This window comes from Cucurbita pepo, chromosome 4 (genome assembly GCF_057944985.1).
Source record: "Cucurbita pepo subsp. pepo isolate OVF chromosome 4, ASM5794498v1, whole genome shotgun sequence".
In the NCBI taxonomy this organism is placed as follows: domain Eukaryota; kingdom Viridiplantae; phylum Streptophyta; class Magnoliopsida; order Cucurbitales; family Cucurbitaceae; genus Cucurbita; species Cucurbita pepo.
This window is the reverse complement of record NC_141801.1, coordinates 8,503,777-8,530,189: the sequence shown is the minus strand read 5'-3', so window position 1 is coordinate 8,530,189 and position 26,413 is coordinate 8,503,777. Positions and strand designations below refer to the sequence as shown.

General features: G+C 33.9%; 4 protein-coding genes across 10 annotated transcripts; all 4 read left to right on the top strand.

Moving 5' to 3' along the window:
- The first annotated feature begins 520 nt into the window (after nt 1-520).
- Nucleotides 521-7,160, top strand: LOC111793665 (Transport protein particle (TRAPP) component). 6 transcript variants are annotated; one of them, XM_023675656.2, is made up of 9 exons: nt 521-740; nt 1,311-1,414; nt 1,808-1,896; nt 2,490-2,553; nt 4,281-4,358; nt 5,806-5,882; nt 5,990-6,056; nt 6,136-6,243; nt 6,805-7,160. In XM_023675656.2, exons 2-9 carry the CDS (start codon nt 1,343-1,345, stop codon nt 6,832-6,834), a joined length of 585 nt encoding a protein of 194 aa, XP_023531424.1. In that variant the 5' UTR covers nt 521-740; nt 1,311-1,342; the 3' UTR covers nt 6,835-7,160. The 6 variants fall into 6 exon arrangements, with proteins under 6 accessions (XP_023531424.1, XP_023531423.1, XP_023531422.1 ...); XM_023675655.2 differs by having other exon boundaries at nt 1,308-1,414; XM_023675654.2 differs by having other exon boundaries at nt 521-824.
- A 1,188-nt stretch (nt 7,161-8,348) lies between these two features.
- On the top strand, nt 8,349-10,971 carry LOC111792197 (small ribosomal subunit protein eS24z). The gene is made up of 5 exons (XM_023673539.2): nt 8,349-8,505; nt 9,248-9,289; nt 9,616-9,786; nt 10,503-10,589; nt 10,673-10,971. Exons 1-5 carry the CDS (start codon nt 8,434-8,436, stop codon nt 10,712-10,714), a joined length of 414 nt encoding a protein of 137 aa, XP_023529307.1. The 5' UTR covers nt 8,349-8,433; the 3' UTR covers nt 10,715-10,971.
- A 6,946-nt stretch (nt 10,972-17,917) lies between these two features.
- Nucleotides 17,918-20,554, top strand: LOC111794098 (Cytidine/deoxycytidylate deaminase family protein). Its single transcript, XM_023676233.2, has 5 exons — nt 17,918-18,117; nt 18,709-18,768; nt 19,313-19,503; nt 19,997-20,101; nt 20,177-20,554. The coding sequence occupies exons 1-5, from the start codon at nt 18,099-18,101 to the stop codon at nt 20,363-20,365; spliced, it is 564 nt and encodes a 187-aa protein (XP_023532001.1). The 5' UTR covers nt 17,918-18,098; the 3' UTR covers nt 20,366-20,554.
- A 1,098-nt stretch (nt 20,555-21,652) lies between these two features.
- Nucleotides 21,653-25,403, top strand: LOC111793521 (putative transcription factor At3g04930). Of its 2 annotated transcripts, none has more exons than XM_087122954.1 (2): nt 21,653-22,996; nt 25,386-25,403. In XM_087122954.1, exon 1 carries the CDS (start codon nt 21,739-21,741, stop codon nt 22,960-22,962), a length of 1,224 nt encoding a protein of 407 aa, XP_086979080.1. In that variant the 5' UTR covers nt 21,653-21,738; the 3' UTR covers nt 22,963-22,996; nt 25,386-25,403. The 2 variants fall into 2 exon arrangements, with proteins under 2 accessions (XP_086979080.1, XP_023531209.2); XM_023675441.2 differs by lacking the exon at nt 25,386-25,403 and adding an exon at nt 24,839-25,045.
- The last annotated feature ends 1,010 nt before the right edge of the window (nt 25,404-26,413 follow it).

Here is a 26,413-nt window from a genome sequence, read left to right as displayed (position 1 = left end):
TTTCTCTGACAGGATTTCTTTCTCTTTCTATAACGACTCCACTACTAAAAACAATACTAAGTCGTTACTACATATATGTCGTGATTTTTTTTCCGGATGATTTCTCTCTTCTATAATGACTCGACTACTAAAAAAATGTCGGGACATTTTTTCTTTCTGTGATCTTACGAAATATTTATCTAAAATGTAAAATTATGGCAAAACCAAATAATTGAGGTCGTATAAAAATTAAATTTAAAGTCATGGAAACATAATTTTATCCCAAATAAAAAGATTCAAATATCTAATCAAAAAATTAATCATATATGAGCGAATGTTGTATAAGACCGGACCATGAAATATATTAATTAGAAATAGTAATGCACTTGATCATATTTTATTTAATTATATATATATATATATATAATTAAATATTAATTTGAACGGTTAAACTATTTATTAAATAATTTTCATTAATAAGCTATAAATCACTCCTAAGCCATGGATAAGGAATATGAGAGTAAAAATAAAAATAAAAATAAAAATAAAAATAAAAACCTTCTACCGTCGGTTTCCTCTTTCTCCCAGCTCCCTAACCATTCAACCTCTCTTCTTCATTTCTCTTTGATCTTCCTTCCCCTCTTCGGCGACAGACGCGGCGGCGCGACAGATCCGCGGCCGCAGCTCGAATATCTCCTCGTTTGCGAATCCACGCCAGATTTGCGACGGTGACACTCATATCTGCGACACTCACACCCTCGGTATTAGATCTGCAGTGGCAAACCTTTTCCAACTTAAACATAGTGTTTTACGCGGTAAATTGTCCTTTGATCAGGTTTCTTGAGGTATTTAGGTCAATTCAGTTTACAATTTGGTTTGATTAGCTTCTGAAACAGTCTGTCCATTTCAAGATTTTCGGTTCAGTTAGAATTTTGGTGCCTTAAAAATTCAGATTAATTGTGTTCTCACTTGTGAGTGAGGATTGTGTATTGTTTGTTCGGTTTCTTACGATTGACTTGTTATTTAATCACTTATATAAATGTGGAGTTGTAGTGATATTTTTTTACATCGTTTTTTGCTCGTCTCTCTAAGTGCATTTTTTTCTTGATCGAATTAGATTGTTTTCTGAGAGTTGTTGGAATGATCTCTTCTTGTGCTTCCTTTGTCATCTTGTTGTACTAAATATTTATTTCTTGTGATGCAATTTCTTTCAAAACATGGACCTACAATCACATCCTAATAAAACATGTTCGAGATGATCTGGAGGACGGAAAGTGGATAGAACTTAAGGGTTTTAACTTTTTTTTTTGTTGACGATTTGTCACCAGTAGTTTCCACCAACGCTTCCGAGAATTAGGGAATCATGATCGGAGTTGGGAAGGTCAAGCAGTATTCTAATGTCCTCGACAGACCTCTCAGCAAGGGCAAACAGGAGGTTGTTCCCCTTATCTCTACAGATACGTTTGCTTCTTTTTTTCTTGTGAAAAATTTCAGCTCTATGCATGTTTTACCTCTGTGTGGACCAATTTGTTTAAATAGAACTCTTTAGTTCCTTGCTGGATTTTGCAGTTGCAATCTTGATATGTATGTTTAACTAAGTGAAAACGCAAGAGCTTGGCATATTATTTCTTTGCTGAGCTTGTAAGTTTGCATTGACTTGAACTTGAGTTTTTTTTCCTTCTAAATTATATATCTTTTTGTATATGGAACAGAATCCTTACAGCAGGGCATATTATTTCTAGAGACCCCTTATCAACGGTCATTTGATAATTTCAAGTGAATTTGAGCTACAATATGCATGTGACTTCATTTTAATTTGTTTGTGTAGGTGAGTTTGAGTGCATTTGCATTCTTGTTCTCCGAACTCGTGCAATACAATCAGACTCAAGTTGACAACATTGCTGAGTTAGAACGAAGGTGATTTTTCATTTGGAGCTATTATATCTTAACCAACAATGATTCATCATCATGGTCTTTGTTTCTGTTGGAAAGGGGGTACAAAAATTAACAGGAGATGTACGTCAATAATGGCTAATATTGTAGATTTGAAAATTCTTATGTTCATTTGATTGCACATTCTTTTTTTATTCTTTTCCTTTTGATATATATATATATCTCCAAAGGCCCGATTTAAGGAGAGGGGTAAAGTTTCAGGTTTGTTTTAGACTTCGTTGTATTTAGGCAGTTAAATGCTGCTGTCCAGAGAAGGATTTGGTCTTCTTGGGGCTATGCCCTTTTTGCGTCCATGAGGCAATTCAGTGTGGGTGAAAGGATTGTAAATGTGATATGTTGATGATGTTGAATTCCGGAACTTTTTAGTTTTTTTTTTTTTTTTTTTTTTTTTTTTTTTTAAATTCTTATTTTCAGATGTATATATCACTTATAATAATAATGGAAACCATTCTGTCTAGGAATAATAGCAGCAATGTCGTATGTCCTTGTTACTTTTTTCCCTTGCACATTAGAATTGTTTATCTCACAGTTTGATGGCTTGAACTAAAATGAATCAGGTTGGAGGATGCTGGCTATGCAGTTGGTGCTCGAGTATTGGAACTGTTTTGTCATCGAGAGAAGGTATAGAATCTTATGTTAAAGCTAATTGAACATTTTGCTTTCTTTAACTGAACCACATTGTTTTTCTTTTTCAGCTGAAGTTTGTTTTATGTTCTCAGATTTTATTTTAAGTTTAAATCGCAAATTTATTTTTAAAAAAGCTTTGAAATTCTTCCGAAGATTAGGGTTTTGAAATCTGGTTAAAAATGGTTGTCTAATCTTTAAAATAAATATTTGTTTGGTGTAGATAACTTAATTGACGGTAATTTTTAAAAACAACATTCAGAACAAGAACTACCAGACGATAGAGATATATTTATTTTCTGGTCAGAATACACTTTTCGTCTTGTGTCTATTTGGTTCTTAAGGTTTGAAAATAGACATTTTTAGGCCTAGGGTTTCTAAAATAGCTCTAAGTGGTCCCTAAGCCCATTTGACCATTGGTTGACTAACGGATTATGATGTTGTAATTGATGACTTGTATTATATTGACTTGGCAAAATTAAATAAAATTAATATTATTTTGCTGGTGAAGTGGCCTTTCTCTCTTTCTTTCCCTCTTCTTCTTTGTCTGTCCTATTCTCCCTGAACCTTACCACCACCATCTGCCTCTCTCCAGCCATCGATCACCGTCACTTCACTTTTGTTCTTCCCCTGCCACCTCTTCAGATCTGTAATGAAGACCTTCCTTCCAGATCAGAAGGCTCATTAGAACGAAACTTCAGATATGGGAGGAAGCTCTTCATTCCAGATCTAAAGTCTCTCTGGAGATTTATTCTGAAAAGTAGTCTGGAATGAGATAGAAATGAAGTGTTCCAGACATCTATTTTAAATTAATTAGTTTCATGGTCTTTGGAAGGATTACAGTGATGTGGGTTTAGGAAAGGAGAAAAATAACAGTGTTGTTAGAAATAAAGTCAGTCTTGTGTAACATTTTCTACTTCAAGTTTTGGAATGGGATTCGAAGTCTGTATAAACAAGTGTGGTCTTGATTGGATGAAATATTAAGAAACTACAGTATAACAATAGCCTTTCAAGAGGGCTATCTCTTTTCCAAAGTCCCACAATGGACACTCCATTAAAATGATTCCCACCCTCTAAGTTCCCTAACACACTTCTGTCAATGATTTCTTCATTGTTTACCCTATCTATGCTCTCCACCGCCTCCACATGACACCATTTAGAACTATTTTTCAAACCTTAGGTACTAAAAGTGACCCTTTTCAGTCATCGCGATCAAATAGCACTAACTCCATACCTTAGGGATCAAAAGTGTATTTTTGCCCCGCTTTTTTATTTTGGATATGTTCTGCAGTGTTTTCCAATCAATGGTTCATTAATTATAATAAGTACTTATTTAGGTATAATCTGCTATTCAAAAGTGTATTTTTTGAACTTACAACAAGAGAAATCTATTGAAAAAGAATTAGCGTGTGAAACTATGTTCTAAAACAACTATAAAAATACTCCCAAACCACTTAGCTAATTTTAGCGGCAGTTATCATTAATTCCCTTCTACTTGCAATGAAGATGGTAGATCTGTTTAACCATGAAAGTTTAGTTATTGATTAATTTTTGTTAGAGCATCAGTTATTGGGCTTGTACATGGGAGATAACTCTTGAGCATAAAGCGCAATATTTTTAGATTTGAATTGCAGATTTTCATTTACATAATTTTTTCGTTCTTTTTATTTACTCTACCTTTAAGGTAACATGCATATCTGCTTTATGCTTGTTTGTTCTCTCAGGGAAATAGACGGGAGACACGATTGTTAGGAATTCTGTCATTTGTACACAGCACAATTTGGAAGATTTTGTTTGGAAAGGTGAATGCTTGTATTTTCTTGCACAAATTGCCCTTGAAGTATGGTAGATTACACCCTCTAACTTCAAATTTTGAAAATTAAACCTTATGTTGCAAGAGTAATATATATTACTCTGTTTTCTTATTATTCATTAGACAAGACCAGAAAACTAATAATCTTGTGAAAAGGGAACTATACAGAAAAAGGGAACAATGCAGAAAATGAAACAATAGAAAATAGGAAATAGGCTAATTCCCTTATTTAATAGGATTGCACCTATACTCCTCAAATTAAGGTTATTCCTTTTTTGACTCCTTTGAATGTAGATCTTAGAGGGTAACGATATGACAACATGAGTGGTATTCAGGATCTCACTGCATCGATACAGTTCAATGAGCCTCCGAAGTGTCCGACTTTACTTTGCACATCTGAATCTAAAACCACATTTCTTCATTAGTTTGTTTTAATTGATGTAGATTGAAAACTATTATAAAACAGTTTTTAAATTTAACTCCTAAACCGATGCTACATTTTCAGTTGGTTTTGGTTTGGTCTCCTGTGTCCAACTTGCTTTCCCATTCTTTAGGGTTCTCCTCTCCCTATATGGATAGGGAGGTGTTCGAGGCTATAGCCCTTTTGGGGTTGATTAGGGATATTCAAATCAACCATGGTAGAAAGATTCTTCGTTTTGGCTTTTGAATCTTTTCTGGGGTTTTTTTGTGTAGTGTTTTTCAATCTTTGTGACCCCCCCCCCCCCCAAAAAAAAAAAGACTCCTGTGTTTTCCTTAAAATTCAAAAGGAGGTTAATTTTTTTTTTTTCCCGTAGATTTTGCATGGTCGAAATTTTTTTCTGGTAGGTTTTGTATGGAAAAGTCAACACTCTGAATCTCGTTCAAAGGTGTTTTTCTTCGTGTTTGGGGCATCCATGGTGCATCTTGTTCACAGAAGCTTCAGAGCATATTGATCATTTGTTTTGGTCTTGCTAGTTAGTGCAGTTGACTTGAGGTTGTTTTTTGGACTTCTTTGGGGTCTCTTGTGCGTAACAGAAATTGTAGATCCATGATGGAAGACATTTTTTTTTTTTTTTTTTTTTTTTTTTTTGTGGTGTTATGGTGTGTGTACTTAGCATGAGAGAAATAATAGTATTTTTATAGAACAGGCATTTGTTGTGGGTGGGCTTCTCTTGTATGGAATATTCTTTCACATTTCTCAAATAAAAGCTTGGTTTCTTTTTCTTAAAAAAAAAAATCAGATGCTACATATTTAGGTTCCAAAATTGGGTCATGATTTTAAAAAAATGTTTTTGAAAGTAGATTAGAAAATAAATGACAATGTCGATAAATAAGCATAATTTTTAAGAACGTAAACTAGAATAACGAACGTTAAAAAGAACTCCTAAATAATTCCTCTAAACTGTTTGGCAGAATAAGTAGAAAAGATCTACTAATTTCTGCTTGCATGTTGTCAGGTTGCTGACTCACTTGAGAAAGGCACTGAGCATGAAGATGAGTACATGATCAGTGAGAAAGAGCTGCTCGTGAATAGGTAAACTATTGTCCCAGTCTTCTTATTCTTTTGTTGTGTTATCCTCAGGGTTGTTTTTTTTTTTTTTTTTTTTGGCTTTCACTCAATAACCCAATCATTTACCGTAGATTTATTTCAATTCCAAAAGACATGGGAGCGTTTAACTGTGGGGCTTTTGTAGCTGGCATAGTAAAAGTAAGTTCTGCAAGCTCTCCATGATATGGGCGGTAATCTAGTTTATGAAAGTTCTGAATTTGTTCCTATTTGGTATAAGGGTGTTCTGGACAATGCTGGGTTTCCTGCTGTTGTAACGGCACATTTTGTTCCAGTGGAGGGCCAACAAAGACCACGGACGACTATTTTGATTAAATTTGCAGAAGAGGTGAGTATCCTCCCCCCTCCCCCACCAAAAAACCAAACTTTACTCTTCTTTTCTGATTAATGCTTATTGGAGTTCCTTTTTTAAACACTCATTTGCAAATTTGCCCATGTCAGATAGCTCAATAGATATATGTTAGATATTAATTGTACAAGGCTAATATGGGATACCGAATACTCGTTAGGGACTTACTAAAGCCTTGTTAAAACATAATAAATAGATGTATAATAATTTCTTATAACATAGTACATGAAACTCGTTTTTTAGCCTATAAATGTATAAACTCATTGATTTTGAATTTACTTATAACAAATGTATATTTTAATGAACGTGTCTTTGTTGTGTCCATATCAAAGATTTCAAAATTGTGATGTGTCTCTGTGTTTGTGTGTGTTATCATATCTATGTCTTATGCCTGTATCCATGCATCTTAGGAGTTATATATGCATCCGTGCTATATTATTTTGAAGGTTTAATATCAAGTTCCCTTTCCATTTTCTCTCAAATAATTGTGTGCTCTCTTGTCTTTTCCCTTATCTTTTTTCTTCTCGACCCCCTTTTCAGGTATTAGCAAGAGAAGCTAGATTAGGTTAATATCATCTGAAGGTAAGCTTTTGACAGCTTTGTGATAATGGAGAATGGGGAATGGTGAATTTCTTTTTAGCCCTTCGAACAAATAAAGATTTCCACCTGCTATATCCCTGTAATGAAGCTGTAAGGAACTTTGGCTCGTCAATTAATTTCTTTACTTGATGGCAAAATGATGGCACGATTGTGAAACTATAAGATTTAGTAGTATTATTGTAAAGGTGTTTATATGAACTTCAAATGGTTTATTCAGCCTCTTGGTGATATTTGTGAACTCTGAATGTTTGATCAGAACCACATTTTAATCAACCAATTCAAGCTTTTGTTGCTAATTTTGTCTGCCGTTGTGTTTATATTAAAGCTATAACGCTTTATGTTCGTTTGTGTAGCTGTACATGTGAATTTTCTTAAGAACCATTAAGGGAAATTGTTTGATACCTAAAAGGAAAAGGAAATGAATTATGGCTTAACGCAACCAATATTTGGATTGTATTCTTGGAAATAAAGTCTATTTTAGGAAGGTTGTTCAATTTAAACGGCCCCATTTGTGGATAAATGGTACCTTCGTGTTTTAGTATTCAACAATGGTGGGTTGTGAAGAAGTTCGTCTATGAGGAATGTTGTCTAAGAAACGTAGACAAACTACCTCAACTAGCGTCGTTGAGTACGTATAGATCATTCTAAGAATAAATAGTAAGTAAGATCTATTGTATATCATGTAGTATAATGGATTATGCTTGAAAAAACCGTTGAATTAGTATAATTATAATAAAGTTTGGAGGAGAAAGTAGAAGATCGAGTCCACCCAACTTACCACATTACAATTTTAATATTAAATGGGTAATTTTACAAATACATTACAAATATGCATGAGGTTTCATAACTAATTTTCTAACGTACATTACAAATACATGCATGAATATCACATTCATCACAAAATATAGCAAACAATGCACATTACACGATACAATTCATACATAAGGTAGCCTTAGAATTGTTTATTAGGAGAACTAACTTACCTCAAAACAAAATTTCAACGTTACTAATTTCACCTACAAGGGTCCCTAGTCCAATCTAAGCAATTCCCACTCGTTCTAATAAGAATTTTGAACTTAATACAAAACATTAAAACACTTGATCAACTACTGAAAAATTATTCAAAGTTATGAACATGTAATTTAACAAAATGACAATAGTTCGATTAAAAAAAATTATAATGGTTGTCGTTTTGACAATTTTTTTTATATAAAAATGAAATTAAAAATTTTCTCGAACCATATTGTTTATAAGAAACATTTGTTTTGAATTTTTTTAAAAGTTCAACCTTAAAGTTTTCTTTCTAAAATTTAATAAATATGGTAATTTTGAAATATTTTTGAACTTAATAAATATGTTAGCTAATTTAGCTTTTTATTTATTTATTTATTATTTAAATTGAGAAAAAAAACTTAGTTGGGCCTTTAGTGATGGGCTTCAATGAAGAGCCCATAACAATAACCCTATCTATGCCCCCAGGGTTTCATTCCGTCAAAGTCTCTCCTCTTTGCAGAACCCTAGTGTTGTTGCGCTTCGCTTCACTTCACTTCATCCTACTCCTCACCAACAATGGCGGACAAGGCAGTCACCATACGAACCAGAAAGTTCATGACCAACCGGCTTCTCTCCAGGAAGCAATTTGTGAGTTTGCCTCTTCTTTCTTCTCTTTTCTTTTAGTTATCTCAATAGCAACATATTGATGCATTGAATCTTTCAAGTATTTCTCGGATTAGTTTCGCAAGGAATAATTTAGTATTCGAACTTCCGATCTCTGTTACTGTTTCCTTTGTTTTATAGTAGATTCAATGATCCGTACTCAAATTTTTGCAATTGCGTATTGTTTCCGTTTAGTCGATTCCCATTTTTCCTCAGTTTTTTTTTTTTTTTTTTCTTATGTAGCGCAAGTTAATTATTTAGTTTGATGTTCGTTCTTTTTGTTGACCTTTACGCCATCTATATCTGCTTACTACATTCTGTTATAAATTATTATTAGTTGACAAAATTTTAGAAGCTATATGGTTCTTACTTTCTTTGAAGCTTTTTCACAATATACATGTTTTGTGAGGCCGCCTCTACTTTGGATTTAATACTCTACAGTTCCTTGATAATTAAACAGAGTGGTGTTAGGCGTCAAATAGAATAGGGTTAGACACGAACACACTGATATTGAAAAAATAATATGTTTCGTGAGCATGCCACATTTTTTTTTCCTTCTTGGTATTACATGAGTTCTATGGGTGTTCTTAACCTCTTGTACTCTAGTGGTTGAGAACATCCTGAGAATTTGAGTTTTACTCTTAAGGCCACAAACACTATAGCAATGGAGCTCATTAGTTCTATTTTATGCTTTAGTTCTGACTGTTCCTTTTTCTGTTTGATGCAGGTCATTGATGTTCTTCACCCAGGAAGACCAAACGTCTCTAAGGTAAATCTCTTTGTTGCGGCTGTAATTATTTTTCTTCTTTAGTTTAGTTGCAACTTGTGGATTGCTTTCACAATGAATAAGTTTGGCCGTTGCATTTCTTTTCCTTTTTCTTTTTGTATGCTTGAGAAAGCTGCTTACATGCTTCACCCAATTTGTCACAGTTTATATTTTGGTTTTTTTTCTTTGTTTAGAGATGTTATGCCAATAATACATTGTCAAGCTTAATCGTTTTTGTGTTTCAAGTCTAATTATTGGAGGATTTGTTTTGACTGTTCAAGTATTAAATTATTCCCTCATTTGATTTGACTTGTCTTTTTGACATGAAGGCAGAGCTGAAGGAAAAGTTAGCAAGAATATATGATGTGAAGGATGCAAATGCAATTTTTGTTTTCAAGTTCCGGACTCACTTTGGAGGTGGAAAATCTACTGGGTTTGGTTTGATCTATGATTCTGTTGAAAACGCTAAAAAATACGAACCCAAGTACAGGCTCATCAGGGTATTTTCTCTTCCTTATCAACATTTCCATCCTGTGATTTGGTTACTATCTTTTCCCTTTTGTTTCCTTGGAGGCTCTGCCCGCACATATATTGTGTTTGATGCAAAGTTACTGTTTGAGATTCTAACTAGTGCTTTTGTTAAAGGATTCAATACTAGTTTAAAAATACGGACACTGCTTTGAGCATTGTGTGTGTCGAAGAGTAGTGGTATACATGTTGAGTTCCGATTTGGAGACACGGGACAAATGTAGAGGGGTAGGGGTAGGGGGGCACATTAGGATGCAATTGGGTCACATGAAGGTGCATAGCCAAATGAAGTTGAAAGATGGTGAAAAAATGATAATTCTTTTACGAGGAGACGAATAATGCATCAATTGATTACAGAAGATGGGGGGCAGTTCGATTTCACTTGGATCAATCAAAAGAAGTGTGGGGCATGTTAGGTAGAAATTTGGTCTGGGAAGGGACAAATTGGATTTGATTAGATAGATCTGAAAGAAGTGTAGGCAGTTGAGGGAATAATGTCTGAGATGCTGGTTTCTTTGTTTGAAAGATTTGGTTTGAGGCGTACTCTACTTTAATTTGCTGTTGCCAGATGCGTACATGTTTTATAAGTGAGCCATTTTGGCGAATATTTTTGCAATTTTAGATCAGTATCTTTCAATATAGCTTTTTCCTGTGTTGATGCAAATCAAGTGCTGTTATATTGTTACAGAATGGACTTGACACTAAAGTAGAGAAATCAAGGAAGCAAATGAAGGAGAGGAAGAACAGAGCCAAGAAGATTCGTGGAGTAAAGAAAGTGAGTAAATCCTTCGCTTTGTTCTAAATATGAAAGAAAATATCACAACATCTACTAATAATGGCTGCAATTTCTTGGACCAGACAAAGGCCTCAGACGCTGCCAAGGCTGGAAAGAAGAAATGAAGAGTCTACTGCTGGGATTTTGTGCCTCTCCCCTTTTATCTCTCTTATCATTTCTTCATTCCATCTCTCACTTAGTTCTAGTTCTAAAGTGGTGTGTTGCCATTTTTGAAATCAAATCGACCTCTGGAGAATTGTTGACACCCAATGTTTTAGCCTTTTTTGAAATGAAGTCGGTCAATGTCTGAAGAATTATTATTGACACCAATGTATTTTGTTGTTCAGGGTTAAAACTGAAAGGTATTTTGATTGCAAAACAATTTTAATGGTGTGAACCCAACTTGATAGTTGCATTTTTTTATTGTATTATTTATTAATTTATCAACTATGTTTCATGTTCTATATTTTGTATAATTATTATTTAACAATGTTGAATGATTTATAATATATTTTATTGTTCATATTTAGTTAATCAATAAAATAAAATGAGTTTTAAAAATGAGATATTATATCTGCTAAACTTTTGTTTTTTAAATATAAATTTTATTTTCTAAATTTAAAATAAAAATTTGGGTATACTATTCTGAAGTTTATTAAATAGAATCCAAAAATATAGGTGGATTTTCAGATATATCTAATATAACGATTTAAATTGAAGGTATTTTTCTATTTATGTTTAATATATTAAACATTAATTTGATTACTTAAAAAAATCAACTAAATTAAAAAAATCGGCAGAGATAAAATTAATTAATTAAATTCATTAGATCACTTTATTATAAATTTAGAGTTGCCTTATCCATTGATATAATTATTATAAGCCTTATTAAATTCCTATACAAAAAACATTCTCATCATGCAAATAAATAAAATATCGGATAGAAATGAGTTATTTTCAATTAAACATTATGTGAAATATTGATTATCTCAGAAGAGATTAAACTTTTTATAATCTAGTCTAAAAAAAGAACGTATTAATTTAATAAAAACCAAATCTTTCACCATGCACAAATTTGACCATTAAATAACTCCGTTAAAACTAAAAAATTTCAACAAAATAAATAAATAATAACGTCATACAAATATACATTCATGCCAAATAATATTTTGTATCTTAATTCTTCAAACTATAAATGTCTATAAACTAAAAATTATAATATTTTTTAAAGTTTTAAAGTAAAAATTATAATAGTTGGAGTTAATACATATTAATTAACTTAATTTTGATAAATGATTTCTTAACTTAAATATTAAAATATTATTTCAATATTTTAGGTTATGAATATTGTTTTTACTGATAAGTAAGGTGAACAAAGATGCATTAATATTATATGGACTCCAACAAAGGCGCAGTCTAGCAAGAAATTATATAAAAATCCATATTCTAATATATATATATAAAATATTATGATAATGGATGAAGTAAGACACACCCACGTTAGTGACATAATCCAATAATATTATTGTTTATAAAATAAATTCATTTTTAATTTCCACGGATGACTCGAGCAACCTAGACTATTTAAATCTAAATTATTATAAGAATTGAATTAGATTCTTTTTTGAGTTAGATTTTTTTTTTTTTCTCTTTTAGATTAATTGAATTTTTGAAAATTTAGAATAATTGACATTTGTAACACGTAATAATGATCAGTGTGACTTATGAATATTTGATATTTGAGTTTATGCGACTTTAGTAATAACATCGTGAATAACTAAGATTTTTGTAATCACCCAAGTTCACTGTTACCAATATTATCCTCTTTAGGCTTTCTGTTTCAGGCTTGTCCTCAAGGTTTTTAAAACGGTAAGGGAGAGGTTTCCACACCCTTATAAATAATGTTTCGTTCCTCTCTCCAACCGACGAAGGATCACACAATCCACCTTCCTTTAGGATCCAACGTCGACACTCGTTTTCCTCTCCAATCGATATGAAATCTCACAACCACCTCCTTCAAAACCAAGCATCTTTGCTAACACTCGTCGCCCTCTTCAACCGATGTCAGATCTCACAATATTATATAACTAAAACAAAAACAAACAATCCAGCGTCGACCCAACTCAAAGATAAAGAACTAGATTAAGTTAAGCTATGAACCCTATTCAATCCAATCAGTGTACATCCGAATCATTCACATGGGTACGAAAAGTTTATGCGAATAGATAAGTTATGATCGAAGATGACGAGGATCCATATCTTGTTGGAAGCTAAAAGGCACTGATAATTGAAATAGGGTTGGTTTTTTTTTGGTTTGTTTAATGTGTTGGTGGAAGGAAGCTTACGTGAAGAACACATCGACATCAAAAGGTCCTTTTCTATTTAATATTATGCAGCGAAACGTTAGGGTAATGTGGAAGAACGACAAAGTTGACACGATTGATGACTCATCAACAACTCATCCACTTTGAATCATATCGAATATCCTAAGAATCCAAAACCTCATACCACAACTTATCCATAATGTTTCATCCATTTCCCCCCAAAACCATATAATGGATGTGAAAGAGACATATCAAATCTATCTATTCGTGAACACGATAGTACGTACGTGGGATGATAAAGTTTTTTCGTGTCCATCTATGAATTTTTTTGAATTCTATTCCGATCTCTAAAGTATCGAGCAATTATTGAGTACTTAACTTGATCTCGTGCCTGAATTCAGACATTGAAGAGTATTAGAATTTTGAAACAATGATTGCTATAGGAATTGAATCTTCCAAAGCATGACCCGAGTATCCAACCAAACTCAAGATTGGGTTGAGTTAATTTTTTTTTTAAGATCGAAAAATTTGGATCGGTTAGCGGGTTGACATTAACCCAACCAACTCGGAAATAGGGTTACAACCCAAGCGGGCTTTTAAGATTATTACGAAAATTAAGAATATTTGACGTATGTTAGTGATGTACTGTGACTTGTAAATGTCGGGTATTTGAGATTTTAGTTATTAATGTAACATGTATCGTGGATAAATAAGAATTTTTTAAAGAAGAACATCCGGACAGCGCAATCCAACCTGTGTGCACCCTTTTGCCACCGTTGAACATTTCTGTCCAAACGCTACCTAAACACACAATACAATGTCTCACTCAAATATGACCCGTGAGTTCATTTACTTCTCGTTTGATATGATATCTATAACTCTAGCTGTTTTTTCAATTTATCAATCCTCGATTATAAGTAAATCCTATGAGTAGAAAATGACTAAATTACCCTTGAATGTAAAAATTAATAATAAGAGCTTTTATCCAAAACTTACGAAATATACTTTGGGAAAGAATAACAAACCATCTAAGAAAGAAAGAAAAAAAAGTTCTTATTAACCAACTTCTATTTATTTATTTCATAATTACTATTCTATCCTTTATCAATCTCATTTTGGTACTTGTCAATTCATTTAATATTTTTTGGAATTGTGTTTTAAAATAAATTTTGGAGAATTAGGCGACATTCCTATAAAAATCGCTACCATATTTGTGTTAGATGAACATGACTCTCTACAATGGTATGATATTGTCCACTTTGAGCATAAGCTCTGGTAGCTTTGCTTTGGGCTTCCCCAAAAGGTTTCACACCAATCGGATAGTATTCCTAGATTATAAACCCATGATCATTCCTAAATGAGCCGATGTGGGACTTTCATCCAACAGCTCCCCTTAATCGAGGCTCGACTTCTTTTTCTTTTGGAATCTTAGTTATTTTTTACTATGCCTTCGAGGCTCACAATACTTTTGTTCGATATTTGAAGATTCTATTGAAATGACTAAGTTTAGGGCCGGACTCTAACACCATGTTAAGAATGAAAAACATAAGTGAGATTGAAAGTCCAACCATTTGAACTATGGATCCGCTCAAGTAAAAAAAAAAAAAAAAAAAAAAAAGGTCGGTAATTTTGACGATATGATAGTTTAGAAATACTTAAAAGAATTGATATTTAGCTATCTATACCAACAAAGTACACGTTATTTTTTCGATAACTCAATTATAGGAACTCCAAATTTAAGCGTGTTTGGTTTGAAGTAATCATATGTTGAGTGATGTCCTAAAAATTCTTCTAAGAAGCATTCGAGTGAGAACAATGTATACGAGAAAATTCTGTGTTGGTTTATTATTATTATTCTTTTATTATATTTTTGTATGGTTGTTACAAAGAAGAATAAAAATAATTAGGTTGGGTTGTCACACCTAGATTGGACGCACCATATTATAACGAGTATTTTTGTGCAGAAAAATATTATTAATGGATATTTAGCACTAATCATTTAGAAAGGTTTGAACGCCCGTCATTCTACTATATGGGCATTTTACGATGCTCGAGCATCTCGAGGTATCTATATAACCTATGTGATGTCCCACATTGGTTGGGGGAAAGAACAAAACACCGGTGTGAAAACCTTTTCCTTAAAGCCTTGAGGGAAAGTCCAAAGAAGACAATATTTGCGGTGGATCTGGACCGTTACAAATGGTATTAGAGCTAGACATCAAACGATGTGCCAGCCTTCTCGCTGTCCCATGAAGGAGGTAGACACGAGGCAATGTGCCAGTAAGGACGTTGGGCCTAAAAGGGAGGTGGATCTGGCGGCGGTACCAGAAGAGGGTCGTTACATCCTATAATACGACAAAACAAACACAATAATTCAAATATCTATCGCGTAGAAAGCTTAGATCACCTAAAAGAAAACTCTTTTTTAAATATTTGCATAAATAGATGTAAAATAATAATAATAAAAATAAATAAAGAAGTTCCTTTCAAATATACTCATTTCTTTAAATAATTTCTCAGATTTAACCCATTAATTTTGTCTTATTTGTTATGTAGTGTTAAATAATATATATATGTATATATATATATTTTAAAACATGTTGATAAAAAACTATTGCTTAAAAAATAAAACATTAATATTATATTAAGGTCAATAATTACATTATAGTTGATAAATAAATATAAATGTAGTTCCCTTTCAAATCTAGTCATTACTTCCAAGTTAATTTCTCGAATTTAACACATAAATTTTGTATTATTGGTGATGTAATGTTAAATAAAATTAATAAAAATAAAAAATATTTTAAAAAAATATAGTTTAAAGAAATCAGCGTTAATATTATATTTAGGGTCAATTTTAATGAGTCACAAAATTACCGTGTTTAAAAATATTTAATGACTCAAAATATCCAATCAACCCATTTCATATAATGACCGAGATCCATTGCTAGCAGATATTGTCTTCTTTGGGCTTTCCCTTTCAGGCTTCTCCCTCAAGGTGGCTTTAAGACGCTGCTAGGGGAAGGTTTCCACACCCTTAGGGTGTTTTGTAGGGTGTTTTGTTCTCCTCCCCAACCAATGTGGGACATCATAATCCACCCCCCTGGGGCCCAGCGTCCGGTGTCTAGCTCTGATACCATTTGTAATCAAATAGATCCACCGCTAGCAGATATTGTCCTCTTTAAGCTCATTTGTAACGACCCAGATCCACCGCCACCGCCAGCAAATATTGTCTTTGTCTTCTTTAGGCTTTCTTTCAAGAAAAGTCGTCTGCTAGGGGAAGGTTTTCACACCCTTATAAATGGTGTTTTGTTCTCCTCCCCAACCAATATGAGACATCATCATAATCCTGTTCACACCCTTATAAAGGGTGTTTTCTTCTCCTCCCCAACCAATATGAGACATCATAATCCTTGTCGTCTGTCAGGGGAAGGTTTTCATACCCTTGTAAAGGGTGTTTTGTTCTCCTCTCCAACCAATGTGAGACATCATAATCCGTCGTCTGTCAGGGGAAGGTTTTCATACCCTTGTAAAGGGTGTTTTGTTCTCCTCTCCAACCAATGTGAGACATCATAATCCTGTTCACACCCTTATAAAGGGTGTTTTGTTCTCCTCCCCAACCAATGTGAGACATCATAATCCACCCCGGCGTCCTCGTTGGCACTTGTTCCTTTCTACAATCGATGTGGGACCCATTCCAAATCCACCCTCTCTGGGGCCAGCGTCCGGTGTCTGGCTTTGATACGATTTGTAATAACCCAGATCCATCGCTGGCAAATATTGTCCTTTTTAGGCTTTTCCTTTAGTGCTCCCCCTTGAAGCTTTAAAACGCAAGTTTACTAAGGGAAGGTTTCTTTACCTTTATAAATTGAGTTTTGTTCTTCTTCCCAACCAATATGGGACATCATAGTTCAAGTGGTACAGTGTTGATTTTCAATGACTCAAAATATCCAATCATCATAATTCAACTCATACGATTTTGGTTGGGTTATGAACTTTTTTAAATTGGATGAAGTTTAAAACAATAATCTCTTCTCACTCTCTCTCTATTAGTCGTTGAAATCGGGATTTCTCATCAAGATCATACAGGCTAAATAAACATCTCTATACATGATCTTATTGTAAAAGAAATCTTATCCACAATAACAAAAATTAAAAAAAAAATAAAAAAAAAAAATAAAAAAGAAAAAGCCATAAATGATTAAATTTGTTGTTTAGCGAAAAACATGTTTTGTGAAGAGTGTATAATTTATTTTCATAAATTTATTTAAAAAAAAGAAACAAACAATTTGTTGTTTTTGAAAATGGGCTATTTTGTGAGTTACTTTTTTAAAATAAGTGTACCAAAATCATTTCTTATATTTTGTTTTTTCTTATTTTTATTTTTCTTAACATAAAATTTAATACCCATCACGAATAAAACATGGTCTACATATGCGTTGTAAAAACTTTAACAATAAACTAATTATTGAAATTAATTTTAATATTTATTAAAGCCACTAAAATGGTATTTTAGTAAAAAAAAAAAATTAAATAAATTCATAAAAATACGGTTAAATTTTGTACTTATCTAAAAAAAATATCTTTAAAATTTAAAAAATATCTCTAATTAATATGATTCAACTTATTTTTTTAAAAATAAAAAATTACATAATACCATGTTTAAAAATTACCGTATAAACATAAACAGTCTGTTTATATCTCATAGATCATCTCTAAATTTTTTATTGTACGTTTTTAAAACGTAGTACTAATAGTTTCATATATATATATATATATATATATATATATATATATATATATATATATATATATATATACTAACGATAAACATATTTTTAATTTTTTCAAAAAGTTTAAAATAATTTTTAAATTTTTTAAAAAAGTTGAGACTATTAATAAAAATTTTGAAAATTAAAAGGCATTTTAAACCGTCTAAATTTAAAAGTTAAGGATATTTTTGAAAGAGGTGAAAGATAGAATTTTACAAGAGAGGCGCGTTGGACGACTTTTATCCTTCAGTTTCATATTCTTTATTTTCTTTTCTTTTTCTCTCTCTTCTGCTGCTCTCTTCTTCCAGTTCTTCATTCATTGTCTCCCAACATTATTTATACACCTCCATTTCTTGCTTCTCTTCTGCACTTCTTCCTCTCTCGATCCCCATCCCTAAATCCCTATCCTCATCATGGCTGATTCTTCTACTGGTAATCGCTTCATTCTCCTCCTCCTTCTTTCCGATCATTCCCCGCATTCCCTTTTCGCCCAATGTGAATTCGGATCGGATGATTCTTTATTTTAATTACCTGTTCTGAAATCCATGTTGTTTTGTGTTTTTTTTTCTTCTCCGATCTCTCTGGATTCTTTGTCCTGATTTTGCATGATGTCATTGATTCCGCATCGGGAGGGTATTTCTATGTTTGCATGATTTGGGTTTTTTTTTTCTTTTTCGGGGAGAGTTGTTTGATCTTAGAGGTTTGAAATCGAACAGTTTTTTGGTGTTGATTTGTGAAATTAGGATGAATTTCGTCTCGGGATTTGGAAATTTTAGCTCGTTATTAGAGACGTGGTTGATGATGCTTCCTAATTGTTCGTTATTCTGCTTTTGGAATTTCCAGACCCGGGTCAACTATGAACTATTTTCTAATTTTGCGTATTTCTACGTTCTATTTTTGTTGTTCATCTGATTCTGAATCTGTATGTTTTCGTTTTATTTTTCTTTTTCTCTAGCCTGGAAGATCAATGAATAAGATTCATTCTGTTGTATTATTGATTTTGTATTTCTTCCTTATTTTCAGTGGTGGAAGCCATAGATGGAACTATCTCCGTAGCATCTGCATTTTCTTGTCATCAAGAAGGTACTAACATAACAACTCGCTTTCCATTTTTTATTAATTTGTTTTCATGTTTTTGATTTGTACATTTCTTATTTAATATTTCCTTTTGCCTTTTTCCCATCAAAACTCAAGGGAGAATAGATCCTTTTCTCATATTTAAATTTTCTGTTACATTTAGGGCCCTTAATATCTACATGTAATTATCAATATTGTTCTTGTTCTTGTCTGTCTTGGATGATTGGTCCAAATTGATATAACTTCCCCTGGCCTTTAGATCAGTGAAGTTCTAGAATTTTGATCCCTTTTCTTCATGGGTTTATGATTTCTTATGGATTTGGTATAATCTATTTTGTTGCCATTGTAATATGTTTCACTTGAGAGATCTTCAGTTCAAAATCATCCTGTCTGAAAGTAAAGTTCTGTTTAGGGAGAGATTTTGTCTATAGGAATCTATTCATTGCTTTGCTATGAGCATTTGTTTTGTTCATCATTTAATTCGAAGCCGAAATGAACAAATTGTCCGAGCTTTAACAATATTCCATTGATGTTTTCATGTTTAAATTAGCTGTACAAGATAGAGACTACAAGTTCTTGACTCAAGCAGTTGAAGAGGCTTACAAAGGAGTTGAGTGTGGAGATGGAGGCCCTTTTGGAGCAGTTGTTGTTCATAACGATGAAGTAGTTGTGAGCTGTCACAACATGGTCTTGAGAAACACTGATCCTACAGCACATGCTGAAGTCACTGCAGTTCGGGAGGTCCGTATAAATCATTCTTAGTTTTCTTGAAGTACTTTGCATAAAAACAAGTTAATCTTGACATTGGAAGTGAAAAAGTCATTTGATCATGAAATTATGTGTTTGGTTAGTCCTGATTATGGAATAATATGAGTACCAAGATCGATAGAACTGATACCCTCAAAGTTTTTAAAACGCCTCTGCTAGGGAGAGGTTTCCACACCCTTGTAAAGAATGCTTTGTTCTCTTCTCCAACCGATGTGAGATCTCACATTCCACCTCCCCATGGGGCCCAACGAGCTTCATTCTCCTCTCCCACCGATGTGGGATCTCATAGAACTTATCGGCCACAATATCCTTAAGTTTTCGTGTCCATTTTCCTTTCCAAAAGCTTTGATCTACTTTTCTTATTGACATATGTTATTCGTTATATATTCGAACTGCAATCTGCAAATACATCTCCTTGTGAGCTGTTGACTTAAATGCAATTCATGATGACTTTCCTCTTCTATAGGCCTGCAAAAAACTCGGCCAAATCGAACTTTCAGACTGTGAGATCTATGCATCGTGCGAGCCATGTCCAATGTGCTTCGGTGCCATCCATCTTTCAAGAATTAAGGTTTGTGGTTGGAATTAGTCATTAATCATCGTGCTCGTGTTCTTGGTTTCTTATCGTTTACCTGGAAAACAACAGAGATTGGTGTACGGAGCGAAAGCAGAAGCTGCAATAGCGATCGGGTTCGATGATTTCATAGCTGATGCCATAAGGGGGACTGGGTTTTATCAGAAGGCTCACCTGGAAATCAAGAAAGCAGATGGGAATGGTGCTGTTATTGCTGAGCAAGTGTTTGAGAAAACAAAGGCAAAATTTCAATTGTACTGAATTTGCATCATCCATCCATCCTTTGTGTTAAAATAAATAAATTATCAACTGTTCATATATCCTTTATCCTAAATTCATGGAACTATCATGCAGTTGTAGCTTTCCTTTTTAACTTTCAATTAACACAGCTTCTGTATCTTCGTCTTCAAGAAATGGTTCACTTTATTATATAAATTCTGTATTTTATTACATGTATCCAATATTTTCTTTCGAATTTCGTAAAATATTCTAATAAAGTTAATAATATTTCGTAAACAAAAATTTAATATAATGTTTTACGAGTTCAAATTTCAATATTATTGATCGTGTGGAGGACACTTCTTCATTTGGTTGGATCAAGACTTGTTGGTAACGATTTCTACCAGAATAAGATTCTTCCTTAATGTACATTTCAATGTTTTCAACGTGAGAACGAATAATTCATTCCCTTCAATAATTTCGTATCCGAACATCTTATCACGCTCAAAAGCATCTTATGAGCTTAATACCCTCTCGACTTATGAGTTTCCAAGATTCCCATGTCCAAGTTATTTTTTTTTCCTTAATATATACTCAATTTTCTTAGAAAAAAAAAAAAAATGTTACAATTTTATTTTTTTGAAAAAATAAAAATGTAGATCGAACTATATTTTCAATCAAATAGAATAACAATATTATAACAAAAAAAAGTTTAGCGATGTATTGTCATTATTTTCCGTTAAAAATTTGTAAATTAATCCAATCCAAAAATTTAGTAGAGGCGAAGTCTTCTAAATTAACCAACCCGAAAAAGCAAGGGGCATTTTTGCAAATTTAGTGGTACTAAAAATTTATAAATTAACCCAACCCGAAAAAGCAAGGGTCATTTTTGCAAATCTAGTGGTAGTAGAAATTTATAAATTAACCCAACTTGAAAAGGCAAGGGTCATTTTTGCAAATTTAGTGGTAGTAGAAATTTATAAATTAACCCAACCCGAAAAAATAAGGGTCATTTTTGCAAATTTTGTTGGGTTAAGAGATGAAATGAAATAAAGTGAGGGTCTTTTTTGCAAATATAGTGGGGGGAGGTGGGGGGGGGCTAAGTTATTGTTTATGGTAGAGTCAACCACAAAAAGGGAGAAGTTTGATGCGTTGGATAGTTGAAAAGGGTTAGGTAAATTTAAAGGCAGTCACAAGAGAAGCGCGTGATGGGGTTAGAGGGTTAGAGGGTTAGAGGGTTAGAGGGTTAGAGGGTTAGGCGGGGCTTCAACTCCATCGAACCCACGCGACCAAACCAAACCAAACCATCGCTCTAAAACCCAACCACCCTCCTTTTCCTTTTCCCTTTCCGCCACCATAACTGTGACGCTCTCTCTCTTCTCTCTCTCTCTCTCTCTCTCTCTCTCTCTCTCTCCATGGATCCTCGCAACGACGCCGTTTTCCCCGACGAAGACCTCGAGGACGACGAAGAATCTCTCGACGACGATGACGACGACGAAGAGGAGGAGGAATTGAACGACGGTCCTTCTCCTTCCACTTCCTCTGCTGGCGCCGTTGCTGTTCCTTCTGTTTCACCCGTCGTTACCATCGCCACTCCCGGCACTGCCGTCCGTCCGGTCTCCATTGTTCCTCCCCCTTCGATTGTTTCCATCTCCTCTGCCGTTCTGATCCGCCAGCGCATCGGGACCGCTGCGGCCGAGCCTTTGGTCTTGCCGGGTGAGAAGAAGCCCTTGGATGAGTGCAGGAAGTTGTTTCAACGCCTCTGGACTGATGAGGATGAGATCGAGCTGTTGCAGGGGTTTTTGGATTACACGATGCAGCGAGGTACCACTCATCATCATCAGAATGATACGGCGTTGTTCTATGACCAGATCAAGTCGAAATTACAGTTGGATTTTAACAAGAATCAGCTCGTTGAGAAGCTTCGGAGGTTGAAGAAGAAGTACCGTAATGTTATTGGTAAGATTAGCTCTGGTAAGGAGTTCAATTTCAAAAGCCCTCACGATCAGGCTACGTTTGAGATCTCTCGCAAGATCTGGAGTAATACAGGCCGAATTGGAGTCGAAGACAATGCTTTGGACGATGACGAGCCTGCTCCGCCTCCGTATGCGAACTACATGGACATTAAAAACGAAGAGATGACGTTGAATTGCTCCGAGAAGAAACCCACGCCTACTCCGAAATCCCGGAAGCGTTCACGGCCCGGATCGGGATTGAGAATGGACGGGCCGCGTTCGTCCAACGAAAATTTGAATAAAGAGAAAAACAGTACCTACTTCCACAACAACAACAACAACAACAACAACAACATCAACAGCGAAAATGTCAGTAACGTAGCGGTAGCAGGATTGATCGAGGAGACGGTGAGGAGCTGCCTGTCGCCTTTGTTTAAGGAATTATCGAGCACTTCCATGGGAGGAGGGCTCTGTGGAGGTAGAGGGTTCAGTGGATTGGCTTTGCATCCTATTCCATTGAGCTTCGGTGGAGCTTCAATCAATTTTGGAGGTGGAGGAGATATGGCGGATGAGAGGTGGAGGAAGCAGCAGATTTTGGAACTGGAGGTTTATTCGAAGAGGTTGGAGTTGGTTCAGGAACAAATTAAGACGGCATTAGAAGACTTGAGGTCCATGGGAGGCTGATTTATGGAGCTCTGAGCTTGAAGAAGGGGCATTCGTAAGTGCTTTTAGCTTTCTCTTTTCTCTTTATTTCTCCTTTTTGTTCTTGAAAATGTTTGATCTGCGGTTGATAGTATACTTAGTGGCTCCCTTTGGTCAATAATTGTAAAAAATAATTTATAATAAAACCACTCATTTACAATGTATTGATAACATAGTTTTGACTGTTTCATTTGCATTATTATCATCATTCTTTGTTGATCAGTTCGTTTCCATTGATGAATGTAGCTGAAATTTCTGAGATCATATATATTCCATTCTGTGTTGATCTGAACTGAGTGGATCTCTGATAGTAGCATAAGATTCTGAAATCAAAATGAATTTTCATACCCATTTCCCTTTTGGGTGATGTTTAAATTTCATCTCCTGTTAGGGGTTTTATGATTTCCACCATTTTCTTCTATCCTTAGTGGCAAACTAGCAGCTTGAAGATTTCACGGTGCTCGTTTTTAGAACTGTTCTATGTTTCTCAAGAACAAAAATTCTCAACTGTTACTCTTAAAGCAGTTTCTCTGATTCACTTTCCTATGGCTTTTCCAGTTATGCTTTGCTTTGTTATTTACAGTGGGTGGCTTTAACTTTTAAAGTCACTCGATCACAATTCTGGAAAGCGTCTAGAGAAGTTTTTTATGCAAAATAGACGGCCAGACAATCAGAACTTAAAAGGGAAATATTCTATCTTTGTTAGATGCTCAAACTATATCTGAATGAGTACAAGTTTCAGCATATTTTCATTTCTAGATGAAACTTGTTGATAGAATTTTGATTTCTAGAATTGGGTATTGCTGATTTGAACTCCAATGACCTTCCATATTTGAAGGACTCCTGATTCATAATGCCAGATCCTCAATGGCCCTGATTTTGCCTTCTATTATCCTCCCACTCCAGTTGGAATCCGTTCTCTTACAATTTTTGGAAGCTAAATGAGTAGGTAGCAATTTTTGGAAGCCAAATGAGTAGGTAGGAAAGCCTGAGATGAATACTTCAATTTCAATTTAGACGTCAGCAGGATTTTCTTGTCCATTGGATTGAGATACTTCTAGTAAGTTAATCAGTGTGAAGTTAATTCAGTTAATACTCTTATGCTCTTATGCCTTCAATGCCAGACCCTCAATGGCCCTGATTTTGGTTGCATATTAGTGGAGAAGATATAGATAATGGGTCTTGCATATGTGTATAGATTGAATCATCGACTTTTGAACTAGAAGTAAAATAGATACTTTTGTCGGTGATTAATGAGTGTTGCATATGATGGATTGAACCATCGACTTTTGGACTTGAAATAAAATAGGTGTTTTTTTCGGTGGATAACGAATTTTGCATATGATGGATTGAATCATCGAGTTTTAAACCAGAAATAAGATAGGAGCTTTTCTGGGTGGAGTTATTTTTGGATTGGCAGGAAATATGTAAATGGCATGTCCATGTTTGAGATGGTCCTAGCTATGATTAAAGTGATCATGGGGAAGGCAGAGGAAAGTGGTGGTTTCTTTATGATGAATAAAAAACAAAGTTTGTGTATCTTTATGATGATGTTTTGGATAGAAGTGCTTTCTGCAGTGCCTTTTTAAGTGCTATTCATTGTCTCCATTGACTTGGACTATAATATTTATATGTGTTTCAAGCTTATATCACTTACTTTTGGCTAATTTTTTTATCTGAGATTGAAAGAATCATTGATTTGGGACTAAGACCCCAAATTTTGTAGTTATTTTTCTTCTGATTTCCGTTATTAGTTCAATTCATTGATGTTATTGTTATGTTTTCATGTATAATATGCGACTTTTTAGGGCGAAAAAAGTACCTTTCTTCACTCTTGAACTGTCCCGTTTCTGTGCAGGGATGGAGAGGTCTTCTCGGAATCGTTTGTCGACGTAATTTAATCATAAAGAATAGTTGTGTTATTTGATCGCTAAAATTTTATTTTATTTTATTTTTTATTTTTGGAGAAATTTGTATCTTAGTTGAAAAAATGCTTTTGATCTCTATACTTTTGTCATAGTTATGATTTAGTCTAAATTAGTATATAATATTTTAGTTATTGTAATTTTGTTTATAATAATTTAGTGGATGTAGTTTTATATGTGTAACAATTTAATTCTACTATGAACTTTTGTTAATAATTAATAGGGTCTTTTGATATTTTATTGATAAATTACTCGATCTATATTAATAATTAACTCGAAACAAATTAATTTTAAACATTGATAAGACATATAGTAGGAGATTTTTTTCTCTCACATCTTCCACCATTGATACTTTTTCCTTTTTGAGTATTCGATCAAGTTGTTCTTGTCACATGAGAGGTTTGACCTCTCAAGAATTCGAGATAAGTTTCAATATACTCCACTAATTCTTTTCTTATGCTCTATATTTTCCTCTTCTAGTCATCCTTCTTGAAGATGAGGGCGATGATGCATGACTTCTGATCATGGTATGTAAGTTTTCAAAAGTACACAGGCAATGAAAATTCTGTAGACAGAATATCATATTTGACTTTCAGGTGATATCAATGATGAAATTTATTTAAAGAGGAAGAATGTGACCTCAAGGTAAAGTTGCACACTAATGTAGCCATTACTACTACATAGGTTTCAATGCATAAAATTAGCACATAAGAATCCGAGGGAAAGGTTTAGAACTAAACTTTCTCAAAATTGAAAAAGAGTATTTATATGAGAATTCTTTGGATTTAATTGAATTATGTTAAATATGAAATGAAGCAAATTGAACGAGAAAGCAAAAAGTTGAGAACATACACGACACATGCCCTTTGAAAGGCCAACTATTAGGTTTGCCTCAACCTCGTAGGTCGAGGTGTAGCATTGAATTTGGACTTCTACCTAAATTATTCTCTTGAATTTGGACTTCTACCTAAATTATTCTCTTTCTCTCTTGAGTATGATCGGGTCCTTTTATGTTGGCCTAAATTTTTCACATTGGACTTTTTCCTATTAGTTTCACCTCTAATTTTCAGACTTGTATGATACACGCAAAATACGTGTAGGATCATCATTAAGACCATCATACTTGCTGTCCATCCATGAACTGATCGGATTAACCAACCAAAGTTAGCTTCCGTCATTATATATTGAACAGAAGCAAAAGCTTCAGCAACGGTCGGACGATAGTAAAAAATCATAGCAAACCTCGTAGCTACTTGTACTAAAAAACAAGTAAGTGTAATTCCTCCTAAACAATAAAATATGTTGACGTGAGGAGGAACGTATTTGCTAGTTATATCATCTACAATCACCTGAATCTCAAGACGTTCTTCGAACCAATCATATACTTCATCGAGATGGGGAAATCAAGGGGACCCCTATTTGAGAACCGTATATGAGAATTTCGTCTCGTATGACTCAAACAGAAACACCCAAATATCGCTCGTAACGAATATGTGTACTCCAACTAA

Coding starts and splice junctions, on each gene's coding strand:
- LOC111794098 (XM_023676233.2), top strand. Junction 19,504..19,996: donor AAGTCACTGCAGTTCGGGAG/GTCCGTATAAAT, acceptor CCTCTTCTATAG/GCCTGCAAAAAACTCGGCCA. Junction 20,102..20,176: donor TCCATCTTTCAAGAATTAAG/GTTTGTGGTTGG, acceptor GGAAAACAACAG/AGATTGGTGTACGGAGCGAA.
- LOC111793665 (XM_023675656.2), top strand. CDS start 1,343: ATGATCGGAGTTGGGAAGGTCAAGCAGTATTCTAATGTCCTCGACAGA. Junction 1,415..1,807: donor TCAGCAAGGGCAAACAGGAG/GTTGTTCCCCTT, acceptor TTGTTTGTGTAG/GTGAGTTTGAGTGCATTTGC. Junction 6,244..6,804: donor TGATTAAATTTGCAGAAGAG/GTGAGTATCCTC, acceptor CCCCCTTTTCAG/GTATTAGCAAGAGAAGCTAG.
- LOC111792197 (XM_023673539.2), top strand. CDS start 8,434: ATGGCGGACAAGGCAGTCACCATACGAACCAGAAAGTTCATGACCAAC. Junction 9,787..10,502: donor CCAAGTACAGGCTCATCAGG/GTATTTTCTCTT, acceptor ATATTGTTACAG/AATGGACTTGACACTAAAGT. Junction 10,590..10,672: donor AGATTCGTGGAGTAAAGAAA/GTGAGTAAATCC, acceptor TTCTTGGACCAG/ACAAAGGCCTCAGACGCTGC.
- LOC111793521 (XM_087122954.1), top strand. CDS start 21,739: ATGGATCCTCGCAACGACGCCGTTTTCCCCGACGAAGACCTCGAGGAC.